Genomic DNA, 20,098 nt, shown 5'->3' with positions numbered 1-20,098 from the left:
CTAAACAGGTTTAAAAATTTTAAACATATTCAGTAACTGGTCAGTTTTTTCAAATGTGTTAGTATTAACAATCTGGACCATATCTAGTCGGTGAGGTCTGTTTTGTTACAGACTATCTGTATTCTGGTATTTGGATTTTGAAGCTACTTAATGATTCGCTTTCAATGTCTATTAAAATATACCTAATGCTAATTGCAGGAATATTTCTACTCGATTTCAAAATTATAATTCCTGAACATTTGTAGCGGACACATTTCAATGTAACACTTAGTGATTTTCGAGTTGTGTTGAGGTTTCACATGCCACTTCGTATATACCTGCTCTGGTAACAATGAGTCATCACAACCGGTGCCGTCTGTACGAGCGTCTTCACAAGTTATCCTGAAATATGTTCTTAAATATTAATTCAAGTGAATTCTTAAAATCCTACACACCTTATCTTAAGTGTCGTAAATGAATCGTTATATTTTGTAAATCCATATAATATAGGAGCCAACATGGCGCGAAGCGATGGACGCGATACGAATAATATTTTTTTTTACCAACCACTACATCAGTAAATATTTGTGGTTTCCATTCGCTATGAATTCAAGCATGTAACATTTGTACTGCTTCTTCAATTCGGCTACAGTTAAATGGGAGGATCTGAATCACTGAAAACTCCTCAACAAAATCAACGATGAATCACAGGCATTACAACAAACAGTTGTCACAAGTCAAGTAGCCAATGAGCAAGTGACATTTTTCGAGTCCGTAGAGGATTGTTGAGACTATCGTACAGGTCATTGGCAACGCGCCCTTACGCGCATGGTTAATACCCGCATGAGTAGAGTGTAAAGGCGTAAGCATGAGACACATCTAGGTCCTCATCTAACCGCGCACACTTAGATTTAACTCAGGATAGGGTGAAAAATGTTTACTAATTTTGCAGTCCTAACAGTCACCAACGAAACGCCAGCAAAATAAATAAATAAGCTCACGAATATTGTTCGTGAATGAAGGCGAAGCTGATACTTTGGAAACGTTACCAGCAGATATTAAATAATGTTTAACTATTATTTACGTAGCTTACTTCTTAAAACTGCATTCATGTAAACTGATTTTGTGTGAGACTATGTTGAGTGTTTTCTGCTACACTTATTTTTCTGAAAAAAGTCTATTGTGGCTTAAAAAACTTGTTAACATTGATGCCTCTCATAAAAAAAATTCAAACGTAATTATACGTATACATGTTGAGTATAGTTTATGAATGGTTCACGTATTGCTGGAAAAAAAAACATGTTTACAATTTTACACATCTTTTTGTTGTCGCATCGCGTCCATCGCGTTGTACATACGCAACTCTGAAAAATAAATGTATGGCAAAAAAAGCTATAATAAAATAATATCTTATCTTTCTTTATTCTTTTTTCTAAGCGCTCTAATGGCTTTCGATAGTTTTGTTCTTTTGTGTACTCTGCTTCTTCGGCATTTTATTCCTGAATAAATCTCACGCTTACAACAAAAAACATCTAGCTAAATCACTGTGCTCAATAATAACAGAGAATAACCATTCAATTATACGCCGAGCTAGACCAAACACGTTCTCTTATCTACTGAAAATGAATACGTTGACTTCATATCAGTTTCACGCGAAATCCCGTCTCCCCTTCGTAAACAGCAGACAGCTGTGGCAGGGTGGGAACGGGCTGCAACAAGTTCGGGAAACTGTCGCAAGGTGTCACTACTGTCCAGCGCGCTCCATAATTTCTCGTATCCGAGCTTGCACGCGGCTCAAACATCTACAGCTACGTTTTTACTTTAGGTCCGACTGCAATAAGCTAAAGACTAAAATAAAGTCAATCATTCAGCCGACAGATATGTAGGCGTTTGAATTACAAATGAAAACGCGAATGTTATTAAATTCGCAAATGAATATCACGCAATTTCGTAGCAGCTCATTTATTAAAATTTAAATTGTAAATACGTTAAATTAATAATGATTACAGAAAAAATAATGCTCACAGTCATATCTCCCGTGTCTGAAAATTTATCTGCGAAAGTTTTACCACTGAATTCTTTATAGTTTTTTAATAAAGCTTGAATTAAAAAAATTCCCGAAAATCAGCAATAATCTAATTAAAATAAAAAAATAAAAAAATAAATTTTACACCAGAATGGTTCAAATCTTCTCTAGCAGCTGAATCGTTCACAAATATATTGTTTTTTATAATACGATGCTGGTGCACCAATCCCCTTAAGTTTTAAACTTAATAAATCTAAATAACGTTAAATGTGTACCTAATAATAATATATTGAAAATTATGTAACTTGTTCTTTAACTGATATGTGCTTTATGTTTTTTAAATAATTTTTTTAGATAAAATATTTAAGAGTACTTTTCGCACATTTATTTTATTGGTTCTAATGTTTTATGTAATTCAAGACTACCATAAATAATATTTTAATGAATTTAACTCAACTCAGAAATCAAAATGTAATTAGTGACTTACTATGAAATTCTAAGAGATGTTAAAACTTTTAAGAATTGTTTTTCATTATATAAGAGGAAATAGAACAAATAACATAAGAATTTTAACGTTCAGAAAAAATATTTTAAAAATTTAAAAACTGTGTACTAACACAATTTTTTGTATTATTTTTTAAATCATATTTTAAACGTTTCGTTAAATTATGTGGTTAAATATATAATGAAATTAGTCCAGTAAGAAGTGTAAAAACATTATTCATTCTTAACACAAATATTTTAAATACCTCAAAACACAAAAAAATTAAATATTTTAAATTAATAGAGAATTCATTAATTTTGAGTCAAGCATATAATAAAATTACAATGATTTTTCGTTGTTTATAATTTGTACAGTCACAAATGAGTGAATGATAAAACTCGCCCGTATTCGACCAATCAGGAACGGTTAAGGGACCGATGTGAATGCAAACGTCACTTCTCCCTTAAAATTATTTTAGACTGTTGTTCAACATATCTAATTACCTGTGCGCCACATGAGCGCACCGCGACGAGAATCATGAGCAGCATGGTGAGAGAGAGAGAACAGGATGTGGCCATGGTGAGTGCGCGGTTCCTGTAAACATACATTATAATCGAAAAAGGGGGGTTTGTCTGTAAAGTCGGTTTACGGACGATAATTTTACGTGATAACGTCATAAGAAAACATTGATGAAAAATTGCATACTCTTTAATCTTCAAATATTATTTACAGTTTTTGCAAAATTTAATTTAAATAATTTGTTTAAATATAATCACGAACAATTAGTCAAAAAGACCACCTTAAGCTGTTTGATATTGTAGAAGATTTTATCGCACGCTCGGCTCAAGCGGAACGTGACAATTTTTCGTGCGTGCAGCTGGCGTTCATCGATTTATAAGACGTTATCGCGTCAAAAAATCGCACGATTTGACGAGTAAAAAAATTGATAAAGAAGTATACTCGGTATCTGGCAACAAAAACACGACAAGTACTTGACGCCGCTGGCGATATATTAGTGAATATAAAAACGCTAATGCACCGACAAAAACTTCGGTCCGTTAAAACACTTCAATTTGCGAGCAAATACTTCCATCAGTCGGCTGCACGCACGAAAAAGTGTCCCGTTATGCACATTGTCCTGTTACGCTGTGTTACGCGGCATTGCGAAGTCGGCCAGACGTCCGCCATGCAGTTTGACATTCCCCCAAGCTCCAGTCTGTAGTGCGGACACAGCTCAAGCCACGCTCTTACCTCGCGAGACAGACAGCTTCGCAGCCTAGCCTCTGAGCGGGTAGGACAGCGCTGGCGCACTGGGTCATGTGTCTTCAGCGCGCTGCACCGCGGCTGTTTCGCAACATTCGCGGCGGGGAGACAACACAGGGGAGGGACTTCGGACAGCGCTCTTCGCGACCACAGGCTGTGTAACTGCTCTCTCTCTCTCTCACTCACTCATTCACTCATCATCTCTTACCTACTCTCAATCTCTCAATAATTAACTATCACTGTCTCTTTCCATCTCACTCACTCTTTCACTCTCTGTCTCTGTCACTTTCTGTCTCATTCTCTCACTGTATCTCTGTCAGTCTCTCTCACTCACTCTCTGACACTCTCTTACTTTCGCAATATCTATCACTCTCTCACTCTGTCTCTCTTTGAATCTCTCTCACTCTCCAACTCGATTAACGGGAGAGAAATGTTATGTTACACTCGAAATTTGATTTATTCTTATTTCGGTTCATTTTTTTTTTTTTTTTTTAGCCTTTTATTTAATTTATTAATATTTTGAGTACAGATATTAAGGTTCAGTTAGTTTAGTTTTAAAACATTAATTCAATAAATAATGAACTTAGTTCTCGATAGTATATAGTAAGCCTAAATTAATTCAGATGCTCAAAAGTATGTTTCATTTTCAAATAAAGTTACGTTTGCTTAAGATATACCTATCAATGTTTGAAGTTAAAATTGGAGAGATCGTCAAATTTCACTACTTTGTTGGCTTTACGTGGATCTAACCGTTAAAATACAACAGCCCTGCCATGACTGGAGAGCGAGTCGGAACGTTACGAGTGCGTTTGAAATTTGCTACGTCATACGCTTAATGAATCTTATGTAAAATTATATTACAAGTTTACATAGTTTATTATTATAATGCAATATATTTCTAATACCTTTTGATCTCATATTGCAACCGTTATTGCGAAATAACTTATAATTTGAATGGCACACACGAAAAAAAAATTAGTTATCACTTGAATTTTGTTTATAAATAATTTTTACATTGATCCCTGTAAGTATCTCTGTAAAAAAAAATCTTTATCTGCCCTTGCGATGACGGGCATCATTGCTATATATCTATAAAATGTAAGTATGTTTTTACTGCTGATTAGGAACTAGTTTGTAAAATATTTTAAGTGTTAGAAAAATTACCATATCAATATCCATTGTGCCACTTTCATGTACTCTGGAGAGAAAAAAGTTAACTTTTTTTAGTGCCTGCATGCCATCCTTATTTTTAGTAAGAATAGGACGCGCGAATTGATATAGGTACACTATGTGGAACAGGACAAGTCAGAAAAATAATACACATCAGTTTTTTTTTTAATTGGTTAAGCCAATCAGTTGAAATGCCCCCCTGGGGTTGTGAGGTAGGCTGAATGATTTGTTGCGACGTCCTTAATGAAACCACAACTAGACTTGCACTCTGGATTTAGTGTCCTTTATCTGTTGTAAAAATATAGTCTCGCACAATACTAAGTAGTGTGGAGATGAGTGATCTCAAGGCGTATTTTAGATAAGTTACTTGAAATAACATTTCCAATGTTTCATGATAACCCTGGTGACACACTTTTAATTGCGATGGACTTTAGCAACAGTTTGGGTCATTTTGGGTCGTAGCGTTATCACAGTGTGTTAGTCCATCGTGATGCCAACTGTTGATGTTATAAAAAACTTGAATAACAAACATTTATTTATATTACATTCAATTGGTATTTTATGAATAAAAAAATATTTTGGATTAAAAGTCCGTAAAAAGCAGCTCTTTGTGTTAGAACTGTTGGAAAACCGCTTTTGATATTATTTGGAAAATGATTCTTGAATTGGAGAGGATTGAAGTTAAGCTTGATAATGGATACTCTCGCCTGTGTTGGTTTATACTGTCTGTCATAGAAAAACCTCAAGAACGGACAAAGAATATGAGTACACAAACACACACACATCAGGCCAGAATCATCAGACGTCAAACGTTAAAAGCATCAGCAGCACACAGAATACATACAAATATTATAAATGCGAAAGTGTGTTTGTCTGTTTGTCCTTTCACGCAGCAACGGATCGACATGATTTTTTGCATATAGATAGTTATTTGGTCGAAGAGTGGCATAGACAACGTATAATTATGAAATTCCTAAGGAAGTGAAAAAATGGTTAACTCAGTTTTTTAGTAGAAACTCATAGGAGGCAGGTCATAGACACACAGTGCGTTTGTGTCATTTCTATATGTCCGCCACTCGATCATATAGTAAGATATGATAACTTCCTATCCTTCTCCTTGGCGAAACCCGTCCGCTTAGTGAAGCTCGCGGCTGCTAGCAAACTAAAGGCGCGAATAACAGTTCAGTTTAGAACTCCGTCAGTAGATGACGTTGCCTTGAATTTGTAACGCGCTATCGTTTGGTGCGTCCGTCACGTCTTGCCTAGGGATTACCTGCCTTCTCACAAAATGAATCTGAAGATTGGTGTCCCAGTTTTGCTGATGCGTATCCTTGATTCACCGAGATTGTATAATCAATGGGGATTTAAAAATAAAATTGTTTCCCGTTTTTCAAGTGAATGTCCTACAGACTTGGAAACTCGGTATTGATGTTCCTTATACTATGATATGTTTGGCCCGGGCCACGCCGGGTACTTTAGCTAGTAATAAATATATTACATTATAATTTTCTGTCCGTTCGCCTGTTCTTTAATTGTTCCATCATAATTCGGAATATCAGAACGGAACGCGATACACCATTTTTGCTTGTATGATATTTCGCTACCTTAAAATACAAGACCAAAACATTGAATAAATTCCACTCCGGAAATTAAAAAAAAAGTAATTATGATTTCACAAAAAAATTACAGGATAAGCATGTGGATTTCGGAATATATGGTGTGAATATTAACCAATAAAATTCTTAATACTTTTTAAATTTTAAATAATTCTCTTCTCGCAAGTGTAAAAAAGTATAAGGAGATACATAAAAATTGTTGAACCTACAACAGATATACGTATTGTTACGATTTACCGCGGGTTCGTAAAGGATAGCCCAATTAATAGATTTTATTTCACACACAGAGTTTTATTTATTACCACTACTTGTCACTTACAAATAATCTTCTAAATTGGCAAATAATTAATTACACTTAAAGAAATGTCAATTCCCCAGCCACTCGTTTGTACAATCCACACGCCTCGCTGGGCCACACCTCTGGCGCAACTCTCGCCGCAGCACCCCTCGTGGTCCTCCGCCGCGGGACTCCGCTGCGAGCACCACTAAGAGGGCTGGTCTCACCAAAGGAGAAAAATATGAATTTGCCAGACCTTACTATGTGTATGATCGTGTGGCATACATAAAGAAATGACACTCACTCACTATTTGTATGTCTATGACCTATGATTTGTTGTTATAAAATGAAATTATCACTTTTTCACTCCCTTAGGTATGGAATTTCATATTAATATGTGGTCTATGTGTTAATCCAGGTAATGAGCTCGCTGTAGGCGGGGAAGGTTGATCAAGTGTTAATTGATCAGCTATCGACCGGGGTTGAAAAATATAAAATTCTATTAAAAATTAGGGGTTGGTGATAGAAGGGTGAAAATTTAGGATTGTATGTATTTTTTAATGCCACATTATAAAAAAATAAAATAAAAAATTTTGTCCAAAAATTAAAAAAAAAAGTTAGGGGTGGACAACCCTTATTACTTAGGGGTAAGAAAAATAGACACTAGCCGATTCTCAGACCTACTGAATATGCATACGAAATTTGATAAAAATCGGTCAAGCCGTTTCGGAGGAGTATGATAACTAACACTGTGACACGAGAATTTTATATATAAGACTAGATAATGCCCGGCATGCGTTGCAATGCCTCAATCAATTTTTTAAACGTATACTAAGCATCTCTGTTTATCACTCTAATTTTCTATCTCTCTATGTATATCTCTATAACTCTCTCTATCTTTCTATTTATATCTCTATTTCTATATATCGTTCTACATATATATCTCTATATATCTTTCTAGCGGACCCGACAGACATTGTCCTGCCCAAATGTACTTTTTGTGAGATATGGATATGGCGGTAAGTATTTCTACGCTGGAAATTTTGTATCTTCTCATTATACATACCCCTCCTCTTGGGCACGCCACTGCCGTTACCAAAAACCTTTCCCATGTTTACGCAGAAGGCAACAACAATGCAAAAGCCCGTTGCCATGGAGGCTAATTATCAACAATGCTTAGTTTTTTTTGCTTTTAAAGCGTGTTTTTTTTTTTTAGTTTTTTCTTAACTCAGAATCGAGATAAAATATCCAATTGTGAATCTAAACCATCCTCGAATCCCCGTGAACTTACACAAAAAATTTCATCAAAATCGCTCCAGCCGTCTAGGAGGAGATCAGTGACATACACACGCACATAAGGAATATATATATATAAAGACATATATTCAATGGTCATAGGGAAGTATACGGGGACTGACGTTATCGTCCCCACAGCTGGTTCAGCGACGGGCGAGTGACGTAACAACCAAGCCCGAAGCAGACACTGCGCACTCGCGGATTATTTCTTAGCTCCGGTGTGCGGCATTCAGGGGGGAGTAATATTCGTGGATGCAACGGAAATGTGTAACAGGAAGCAGGGAGAAGCGCGCGGTGCGGCCTGCGGTTGGCTACCGTGCTGCAGCGATTCAGCGAGCGCAGACATTTCCGTGGCGCTCGAGGACAGAGCTGTTTACCGTTCATCCCGCTAACAGTAGTCTTGAAAAGCGTGATTCTTTGCCATGGGGCTGATTTAATACGTTACAAATAAATACGTTGTAAAATATTTATCTATAACAATTCGATACTTTTATAAATGTGGCATTTTAAGTGTTTTGTTTATACAAATTTTGTGATTATAATTAATTCTTGAAATTTGTTTGTAAAATGTAAGTATTAATAAATATGTTCTTTAACTGAGAATATAATGTCGTTTTTTAAACTTGAGGTTTTTTTTAATGCCGGATAGCTAATCCCTTTGAAATTCGTACATATAAAATTAACTATTTATGGACCTATTAATTTCCTTAATAATTATTATTATTTCCTTAATCGATAATATTTCGTTCATTTGTTAATTTACAGGGATGGGAAACTTTAACGTAAAAATTTATTTGTGACCGAAATCCTACTTTTGCAATTAGCCACTAGATATACCATTGTGTGTTTATTTTAAAAGTATGGGTTACAAATTTGTTTTATGTGTCGTGGTAACTGATGTTCAAATAAATTACAAATCACGATTACAATGCACCAATGACTTAAGTTATATCAACTTATTTTAAAAAGGCTGGCGCGAAATATACGTATATATAATAGCTACTTGTAGTCTGCGCTCCCCCAGTAATTTCACAAATAGCTTATCCGAGCTGCTAGCTTAGGCAAATTTCTTTATTTTAATTTTCACATTAATATTAATATTATGTAGTCCAAATTGGATTTCAGTACAGTTTTTCACCACATTGTTTGCTGTCAACATGGAATATAGTCAGGAATGGTTCCATTGAGTGTTGTCAGTAGGCTGTGCGCTGATTGGCCGATATACGGTTGAGCAACGGAGAGAGGGGAAGGGGGTTGGGTCACGTGGCAGGATGGCAAGTCTAATGAAAATCCGTCAAGTAGTTTTCTATTGATGCTCAAACAAAAAGAAAAACAGACAAACTGACAGGCAAGCAGACAAACAGATAAAAAATTTTAAAAAGCTATATTTTTAAGTTCTCGAAAATATAAATAGCAATTTCCAATAGTTTATTTTTCATTTCATCCTATCTACATACTTTTTTTTCTTGAACAGTTTTATTATTAGTAGAGATTAAAAATGGGTAACTTATTTATTTATTTGAAATCCTGTGCAAAAATACAAAATATTAGAAGCAAAGTAATTTACGAAACTTCCGCCTATTTTTAATAATACTGTTTGAGCAAGAAGAAATGCGCATAGACTACACTCGTGGGTAGCTGCGGCGCTGGTAACGAGTTAGTCCGGAGATAACCAGTTGTCTCGCACAACTTGACAACTAACAAAAGACAATACGCACTAACTTCCAACACGAGGAGTGCAAGAGAACGCAGTCTAGGAGCGGGGAGTGACACGTCTGGGGGTGTATTCTAAGTTTCCAGCGTTTTCTATCGGAACATTTCGATATCGATTCCGACATATAGCTCTTTGGCCGATCGGCAACACACGGTTCCGAACGATCGTAATCGAAAGGTACTGAAATTGCTATTCTAAGCGCGGTATCGTTTCGAGGCCTAACTATCTCGGCAAAGTTCGGGTTACGATTTCCCCCTCTACAATTTTTCTGGCAGCGAAGATGAGATTTTAAAACTGCAACATAGCAACAAAAAACACTTCATATTTCTAACAAATGTATAAATAAAAACACAGAGTTTATAAGACAGTATACTTTCCAGATGTTTTAATGTTGATAAAAGTATTTATAAAAATCTTAAGTAATTTTAAAAGTTTTCGAGCAAGCGAAGACATGTTAATTTCTTAAATTATTTTTACGGAATATTTTGTGTGAAATGTTTAGAGTTGTTTGCACGTGGTCGGTCATTGTATTGTTGAAATAATGGCTGCTGGGCGATCTCGTGTGAGTGAGAGGCAAATTAAAATGTTGCTTTATTTTATAGAGGAGCACCCCGAATTCTTGCGGAGAAAATTTTCATCGAATTTCACGACTGCAACAAAATACACGCGCTGAGTTATTGTTTCGTCAAGCGGAAACTTAAAGTAAAGTTAATTATTATTATCTCTTCTCTTGTTCTAGCAGTAGTTAACACAACACGTAGTCGAATCAGGAATGTTTCATAACAGTGCTTTATTAAGTAGTTAATGAAATCATTGATATTATTTAACGAGATTACTATTTCAACATGATTGAAACAAAATTTCCTTAGAAATTTTTTATTAAACCTAATATTGCTTAATTCAACGCCGACGCCATTAATTATGTTGTTGTTGGATAAACATGTGGTTCAACATGCCAACGAAAACTCGTTTATTTTCTTTTAAGTATATATATATTATTTTCATTTGAACAATACCAATTTATGCGATAAATTTGATAAAATGTTAAAACAAATGTAATAATTATTTAATCAACGTGGTATACAACACTTTATGGGAATTAAGTTTCGCGTCCATTACCGTTTCCTGAGTGGTAACAGTAATTACTGAAGATATTTGTACATGTATTATGGATCAATATTTTATACATAATAAATGTATAAATATCTTCAGTAATTACTGTTACCACTCGGGAAACGGTAATGGACGCGAAACTTAATTCCGATTAAGTGTTGTAGTAGTCCTACTCGCCGCAGCGCGCGCTACTGCCTCGCACTCCCGCAAGCCCTGCTGCCCTCTCGTGACTGTTAGGTCAACTACTTGAATAGCGCTCCAAAAACATACATATTCAATGCTAATGGGAAAAAATTTCCTTTTACAAAATATTAAACACAATTGACACCTACGTAAAATATCGTAAATATAGATCACGCCCAAAAATGTACTATTTTCGACCATGTTTAACTATTTGTGTATACATAAATCGTGCATCCACCATGATTTCAACTGGCTGCTAATTCCCGATCAGCAAAGGCTTTTCGACAGCAATTTTATACTCGAAACATACCGATCGTTGGCTTCCGAGAATCGAAAGGTTCCGAGTAGATGAAAGTAACTTAGAATACCATATTGTAGAAAGCTTCTGATAATCGTGGCATCACGATCGGGAACTCTTTTCCGAGAAACTTAGAATAAACCCCTGGTCTAGGCAGGCTCTCTAGTCGGAATAGCTTCTTCCGCCGAGGATTGTGCGATGTGAACTATTGCAGCCATACTTGCCATGCGAAACACATAGGGAAGCCTAAGATGTACATCAAGCTCTGTCCCTGCCCGAACACACCCGAATATTCACCTTCGGCCAACCTCGGGATTTGTTTTATTTTTGCGCAGGAAAAATGAATTCAAATATTAAAAGTGGTTGGATAGGTTAGCTACATTAAAACACTTTAGAACACTGTGGACGGTTAGTTAGGTTAGTATAGCTACATAAAAATAAACAGAGAAATAGAAATATATAGGTATAAATAAACCCGAGGTTGGCCTAAGGTGAATATTCGGGCGTTTTCGGGCAGGGACAGAACTTGATGTACATCTTAGGCTTCGCGAAACACATACTATAACCATACACAACCATAACCAAGGAATCTTAAAACATGGATTTATTCGAAGAAAAAAAAATAAAATTTTCACCATACCCCTGGAAAATAAAATAAATACTCAATGAACTCGTTCTTATAACACATGTGAACACAAGTCACGTGCCAGATAGTTGGAGAGGTGAGGCTTATAATGTCATTAGAAAATACTTAACAGGACTGAGAATTAGCGTCAATTTACTGTGCATATAATGTAGTAAATACGGGACCACGCTATCAACCAAATCCCTACTGAATCAAAAATAAATATTCTATAATAAACATTAAACCAAATTCAAAAATTTGTGGCTGTATCATATTTATTTCAAACCCAATAAATATACAATTATTATGTAGTTCCTATACTAATTCTTCTCGTATATATAACAATATTACTACATTTTAATAAACAAATTTATTCATGTAAGTACATATATTTATTTGTATGCATTTCAACCAAATACACTTTAGTTACATGTTAATTGTTTGCTTAAATTCCAGAATATTTCAAACTGTTTTATAGTGTAGGCTCACAACGAATGAGCCATTAATGTAACAAAAAATAAATAAAGTTAGTTTTCTAAAGAATAAATTTAAATAAATATGTACGTTGGCATAGAAACCATGAGTCAAGGTAAAACTATATACGTAATTAAAAACCAATTATTATTAACACTTAAATTTCGTAGCTGTAGTAACGCGCATTCTTAAAGTATTTTGGTTTAACGTGATTTCAATTAATTATTTTTCAGAACGTTTCAAAAATGGCATTTTGGTACACCCCTATTCAGACTGACAGTTTCATGGTGAAAATGTGGGAAAAGCTTGAGAAACATTCCAAGGTAAATATTTTAATATACTTGTATTTAATTTTTTAAATCGCATTTGGTTAGAACAAAAAGAGTATTTTTATTTTATATCATTGCTTTTTGATGCAGCCTTCAGCACTAATTATTTTGCAATAAAACTGGTCCACTGTTAAAAAAATCTAATAATTTAGTTTTCAGCTAACCTTTGTTGGTTTATATTAAGGTTTGCATAATCACTACATAGTATAAAATAAAGTCGCTTCCCTCTGTCTGTCTGTTCCTATGCATGCTTAGATCTTTAAAACTACGCAACGGATTTTGATGCGGTTTTTTAATAGATAGAGTGATTCAAGAGGAAGGTTTATATGTATAATACATGCATAATATAGTAATAATATTATCTGTGTGTACATGCTAAACCTTATATGTGTGTACACTCTAAATCTTATCTTTGTGTAAATGCTAAATATTATATTTGTGTAACCTCTAAATCTCATATGTGTGAACACGCTAAATTACATCTGTGTGTACACTCTAAATCTTAATCAGTGACTTGAATCTGTCAATTATAGTGACTGGAAATTTCGCTAAGGTGGTGTTACTGACTGCTTTCACTACATGTCTGATATGGAGCAGTTACTAATATATTAAGTTCGGCATGTTCAAGGCCATAGTCGAGCAGGATCAGTGTTCTTGCCAGATTATCGAACGTCAATCTTCCTTTTTAGTGAAAATGCCATATTTGAAAACGTGAAAAATGTGAAATTTAACATACTACAAAACTCGAAACACTGCACTCAAATGACAACAGACAGTGAAGGTAAACTCTGAGTGAACTGAAAACGCTATCAGCACATCAGCACGACCTGGCGGCGAATTTCAACAGTCTGTATATATTCGGGAAATATATGAACGCATGTGGTTCGGTTGGTGAGGAAATATTATATAGCGTTGAATGATTCAATGCCCAAAATTAAGTCTTTTCGCTGTATGTATATTTGAGAGTGTTTCGTCTGAGACTCATTCTTTGAATGGTTCTAGCAATGGGAAAAAAATTATTTAAATGATTTTTTTGCACATACGATATTGCTGGTTTCACTGTATGTCATTAAATACCTCAATATCGGACAAAAATAAGAATATGAAAAATACAGAAAGCAAATCGAAACCCGCTGACATAAAAAAATAAAACATTGACAGCAAAGTAAATTCCACGAAAGGAATTAGTCAGAAAAACATTTTAGCACAGACATACACAGATGGCTAATAACGACGACATGGTTGCAACAAGAACAGAAAATAGACAAAAAAACTGTTGGACAGCAGAGCAACAAAAAGTCGAACCCAGGGATAAAACTAAACAGATAAGGTTGACATCACAAGAAAAAACCAGACAAGTACTGACGAACCCAGCTATGTAACAAAAACAGATATTCTGAACACCAAAACGACGACAGCACAGACGAACACAGCAAGATTATTTAGCAGGGGTGCCCACAAGGGGAGGTAACGACGCAGACTGCGTCATTAAAATTTCAGGGGGGGGGGGGGGGGTTGTTAAAAGACGAGAATAATGTATATATTATTTACATAATTATAGCTTCCAATGTGAAAATACGTTTCTGGTGCTTTGATAATTGAAAGGGATCTTGTAAATCAAATTAGCAACCCCGCACTTTCCTCAACAAAAGCAGTTTGGCACCTGTCGGTTCAGGATGGAAATATTACCTGTTATGACCAAAATTATTATTAGAAAATCAGTTTTAATTAATGCAAAATGTGATAAAATATAATACTAAAAAAGTATAATATTATAAAATAATTGAGTAAATCATTGAGAAATAGCATAAAAAATTTCGGGGGGGGGGCCGCATTATTAGGTTAGGGGGGGGGGGGTGAGTCATAGTGTTTGGGGGGTGGGCACCTCTGTATTTAGAGTAAAGTTGCCTTGTTAAGTAGGATCGTTGGGTTTGTCTGTCGCTGTGTTGTTCAAGGATTTTTTTGTGTGTGTTTTTGATTTCCGTTCATTTTGCAACCATATCGTCGTTGTTTGCCTGCTGTGCTCGTCTGTGCTATGATTATATTCTGACTAATTACTTCTACGTAAATTTCTGTGCTCTCGGTGTTTTTTTTTTTTTTAATTTCCTTTACATCAGCTGATTTTAGCTTGTTAACTTTGTGTTAAGGTTTTCATAATTTTTTTTGGTCAATTTTTGGAGGTTTCTTATGACATACAGTGTAACCATCAACGGCGTGTGTCAAAAAAAACCTGTGCGCGAGTATTTTACCACTCGCCAGTGATGTGTAACATCTGACCTCAGCAACGAGTAATTGTATGTTTTCTCGTGTTGTTCATTAGCCGACCCGAATTTCAGACTATATAATAAAAAGCGTAAAAAATACTTGTGCCGTCTTTGATACTGATTTTTTTTTGTGACAGGTAAAATACTGCCAACCTGGTTAAAAATTCACTAAACAGTTAATACTGAAAAATTTCTGTTTGTGGACTTTGGTTCGTGCCATCCGCAAAAGGTGGTGGCACCGTGGGTTGTTACACACTTCCGTTCCTTTTGAAATCACGTCGCATTCGCGAAGTCGCTCCAACCGAGAGCTAGGCAACTGCTCCCTGATGATGGCGACAGCAATCAAGCGCGGCTCCAGAAGGGGGGCGGTGGGGGGCGATAGCCCCTCCCGAGACCAATTTTACTGGTCAGTGTATATTTATGTTCACTTAAATATTTAATTTCATTTGTTAAACTTTTATCTCATCAAAAGTTGCATGGAGCTACTGAGGTTCTGTATTTGAAACCTGTAATTTGTAAATAATATTCCAAGGCCAATTTCATTTTTTTTTTTTTGCAACTACGGCCTTTCTTTGTGCGATAGCCCCTCCCGAAAAGTCATCCTGAAGCCGCCGTTGATCAGCAATATAGACCGAAACGTCGGGTGAATTCTCCGCCAAGGACGCGGCTACACAACCCAGAAGCCAAGCTACATCGGGGCCTGGCGACGCGCCGGCGTGTTGCAGGAGATCACGATACCGGAGGAGGAGTACAAGAGGCTGTCCTTCTTCGCCGCGGCAGGACACTCGACCGCGCGCAGGACGCGGGAGGACCTGCCCCAGGACTGGCCCTGCGACATCCGCATGCACCGCAGCGACCGAGCCCCGCCCGCCCTGGCGCACGAGAACATATTCGAGCAGGTCTGGACACGCTCTGACCTGCCGAGACCGAGACACCGGGCACGCGCCACAACGCCGAAATGCCAAATTGACCACAACGCCGACAGATAGAAAACTGCTGTGTACCACAACGCCGAAATATACTAACGCCGAAAAATGTCATTGCAGGACTGCCACAAAGGTTAGGTTAGGTTTGACTAGGTTAGGTTAGACTAGGCTAGATTAGGCTAGGTTAGGTTAGGCTAGGTTAGGTTAGGTTTGATTGTGGTATTTCGGCTTTAAGGTACATTTAAGAAACACACACAAATTCATTCAGTTGTTATTTCGGCGTTGTGGTACACAGCAGTTTTCTAGCTGTCGGCGTTGTGGTAAATTTTGACATTCGGCGTTATGGTATTTCGGCATTGTGGTATTTCGGCGTTGTCGTAACGACCCGTAGGAGACGCAGTAATTCTGATATGCCACACCACGAAATATGACGCTGTCAAAACAAATTGAGTTAACTTTCACTGGGTGGTGTTTGCCTGCATTTTACTTCTCACATCAATGAAAGCTGTGGCGGTAATGCATTACTGAAGTTACTGTCTAGCGGGCTTTCATTGATGTGAGAAGTAAAATGCAGGCAAACACTACCCAGTGAAAGTTAACTCAATTTGTTTTGACAGCCTCATATTTCGTGGTGTGGCATATCAGAATTACTGCGTCTGCTACTTATTTGTACAGAATATGTTTTTTTATATTACAAAACAGCATTAAGTGTGTTTTTTTGAACAGATTAAATCTCTGTTACTGAGCAATAAGTCGTCAATTAATTAAATTGACATTATAAACTTAACATTTTGTCGAGTTTTTGCTAGTGGTTTATGGACCCACCCGACATATAACGTCACTTGTCGCGCAAAAACTTGGATTCTTGGTTTCCACCTGTAAGTCACACACTTCTATTGTCTCCCTCCTGTTTCTATGGATTGGACGACTGTCCTCCCAACTGATAGCCATCATGACGTTCTTTTCTTGCCAACAAAAAAAATTACAACTGTGTCGAGAAATTTTACCCGTTGAACTTATGTGTCGAACCATGTTTACCAAAATCCTATTGCAATCCCTTTGATCGTCGGACATTGTATGATTCAGTATGTCCATAAAACAATGTCCCAGTTATAACATTTTAATAGCATCAACTTTAAGAATTTTAGAGTGCCGGATCAAGGTCACAAGTAAAGAGTGGCTCAAACAGTTTCAGGTACGCGCATGCTCAGGTACTGCTTAGTTGCATCCAGAAGTGCAGTTGAAAACTAAATTTGCGTATAGGCCTATATATTTTTTTGTACACACTGAGAGAAAGGTTTGTTTGCCTCAACAAAATTATTTGTTTATATACGGCGAAATAAATATATTTTTTGTTAACTCAAACAAATATTTTGTAGTAGGAAAGATTCTGTTGACCCAACAAAAAATGATTTTTTTTCAACTCAAATATATATTTTGGTTAGGTGTAACAAATTATTTTTGTTACTTACCGAGTTAGGTTAAACTAACAAAATATTTTGTTCCAAGTGGCCCGCCGATAGCCGGGCGTAAATATAAAAGGCAAGTGAAGGCATTAAGGGCTAGTCTTGGATAACTACCTACGTAAAACAAAATTAATTAAATATACTAGATAAAGTTTACTCCATCAGAGTACAAAATAGGATAATTAACAGTACGGCTCACATGGAAGCGAATGATAAATAGTTAGAATATATAATATTAAAAAAAATAATACCGTTACAGAGAATATAAATTATAGACGTAGCTAATAATATAAATTATTATCAAAAATCTTATACCAAAAGACCCAGTTACAAGCGTAGATAAAATACATAAGTCCTTTCAGAAGCAAAAATTATTGACATGATCATTGAAAACATACGTCTTATTAATTAATTTCTTATTTTGCGTAATAAAATATATAGTTTTATAACGTATACGTTTTTCTGAGAATCACAAACGATCAGCTGATTTCCTGTCCTAAACCAAAATTCAACAAGGTCAAAAGCGTCCGTGCATGCGAGACGAGCCACTGCGTAAACGTACGTTCCTACACGCCGACTCACGTAAATGCAAAAACCATTATCATCAGGGCTTAGCTATCACACTGTTTGTTTCCGGATTCTTAAATAAAAGTCATATAACGAGGAGAACATAGGCCTATCCCTTGCATCTTAACGGGACGTACCACACACGTCTTGAATTCAAATATATGTTCGTGCACGAATGTTTAAGTCTCCCAAATTCTGGATTTCAGTCAAATCCCAATTGTGTAACACTTGCGGGCGGGGGCCAAATGCAAATCTACCAGTCGCCTTTTTACCTTGCAGGTGCCGGCGATCCGTAGTATAATCACACCCGTTTGTCCTGAACAAACGTAGTGCTCAATGTGCCAGCACAACTAGTGGCGGGCCGCCTCCCCATCTCCGCAGGCTTCGGCCCGCCCGCTCGGCGAGACCCCGCGCGTCCGCGCGGAGCCGTCCCACGACGTGCCTTCCAGCCCCGCCGGCAGTAGACCCCCATTCCCTCGTCCGGCAATCATGACGTCAGGTAGCCGCCGATCACACCGCGCGCAGTGGCTGCCCGAGGAAACAGTATCGATATTGCGTATTATTGTATAAAAGAAACTCATACTCACACCAAAACAAAAATATAATATAAAATAACTACACACATATTGGCTTAAATAAGAACAGTAAACAAGAAAAATATCAGAACAATATTCAAAACACAAAAAAAAAAAGGATAATATGAAAGAAACGATAGAAAAATGTGCAGTAAGACTGAGGCCCGGCAAGTGGCCTCACCACCAAGTAAATATATTTTTGTTTCGCCATATCGTATAAACAAATATTTGTTTGATTCAAACGAACCTTTTTCTCTGTGCATTAAATGCTGTACGAGGATTGCGACTGCAACATGAGAAGGCGTGGCTGTCGCCGCAGGAGAGGAACAAGCTGGTGCCGTCGCTGTCGTCGCTGAACCACGGCAGGCCGCTCCTGCAGCTGCCGCGCTTCTCGGCGCGCGTGGAGACGGCGGCGGGCGCCGTGCGGAGAGACGCCTACCGCCGCGGCGGCGTGGGCGCCGGCCCCGGGTGCGAGCGCCAGCCCGACCCGGCGGCCGTGCGGGAGGCGTTCATGTGACTCTCTCTCTCTCTCTCTCTGCACCAACTGTTCACCTGCTTGTGTCAATACACGTGCATCCCCAACACCCCCAACAATTGTTGTTATTTCGACGTGAACACTAGTGGGAGGTCAATTCAAAGAAAACGAATGGTAACAAAATCGGGGGGATACAGTTAGGTTGTTGCAGCCAGGGGTGCGACAACATTGGGGGGGGGGGGGGCAAAGGTATTTTGCCCCCCCCCCCTTCTGAAACCTTGTAGTGGGGGCAAACGGGAGCAAAGAAATTACTGTGTAATCAATTTTTAGATAATAAAACTGCTCAAATAGCACAATTTTCCAACCTTGAAATTCAAATCTTTTTCCCGGGGGAGGACCCCCGGACCTCCCGCTTCAATAGGGGGGGGTATCGTTGATTCGTTATAAAAAGGTATATGCCCCCCCTCCCTTTTGGAAATTTAGTTGTTGCGCCCCTGGTTGCAGCTACATATCTATCATCTCCATCCAAAAATTTTAGTTACACCACCGGATAGCTAAAGGATCAAAGAATTCGTTAGGTACGCTAAGTGAGGACTGTGACGCATCACGCGCTGTGGAGGGGGGAAGTGACGTCATTTTGAGGTCATTTCGATGCGTTTATGAGATTTCCCGATTCAGTGTGAACTTTTGACTCGGAGAAGCTAGGACGTTCGTTTGGGTTTCAATCGTCAGCTCTCGTCGAAATCTATCGATTGAATGTAACACTAGTGTCAAATAGTTACAGTGAATATAGGCCTATATGGTGCTAAAATAAAAATATATATCATCAATCAAAATCAACAATTTTGTATGGGAAATACTGCCTGTTACGTACACGTATTCACGTACAACACACGGCCATGTCCATCACACACACACATTTTATTTTTTCATGCGGTGAAGTGAAACGGCCAGTCTAGTCTGGGTGTAAGTGTGTTG

General features: G+C 37.3%; 1 protein-coding gene across 3 annotated transcripts in view; it reads right to left on the bottom strand.

Annotated features, from left to right (window-relative positions):
- Positions 1–18,505, bottom strand: part of LOC134535847 (26S proteasome non-ATPase regulatory subunit 10-like) — a 38,269-nt gene extending 19,764 nt beyond the window's left edge. Inside the window, exons 1-2 of one of the 3 annotated variants that reach the window (XM_063375179.1) lie at positions 3,741–3,832; positions 2,993–3,083 (exon numbers count right to left, since the gene is read on the bottom strand). In XM_063375179.1, the coding sequence (XP_063231249.1) occupies positions 2,993–3,083; positions 3,741–3,808 (159 nt within the window). In that variant the 5' untranslated portion in view covers positions 3,809–3,832. Of the gene's footprint in view, positions 1–2,992; positions 3,084–3,740; positions 3,833–18,342 lie in introns of those variants that run through there. The other 2 variants (XM_063375180.1, XM_063375181.1) reach the window with 2 other exon arrangements.
- Between the last annotated feature and the right edge of the window lie 1,593 nt (positions 18,506–20,098).

Source organism: Bacillus rossius, chromosome 10 (assembly GCF_032445375.1).
Source record: "Bacillus rossius redtenbacheri isolate Brsri chromosome 10, Brsri_v3, whole genome shotgun sequence".
Classification (NCBI taxonomy): Eukaryota; Metazoa; Arthropoda; class Insecta; order Phasmatodea; family Bacillidae; genus Bacillus; species Bacillus rossius.
Note: the sequence above shows the minus strand (reverse complement) of the source record. Positions and strands in the feature narration are given on the sequence as shown.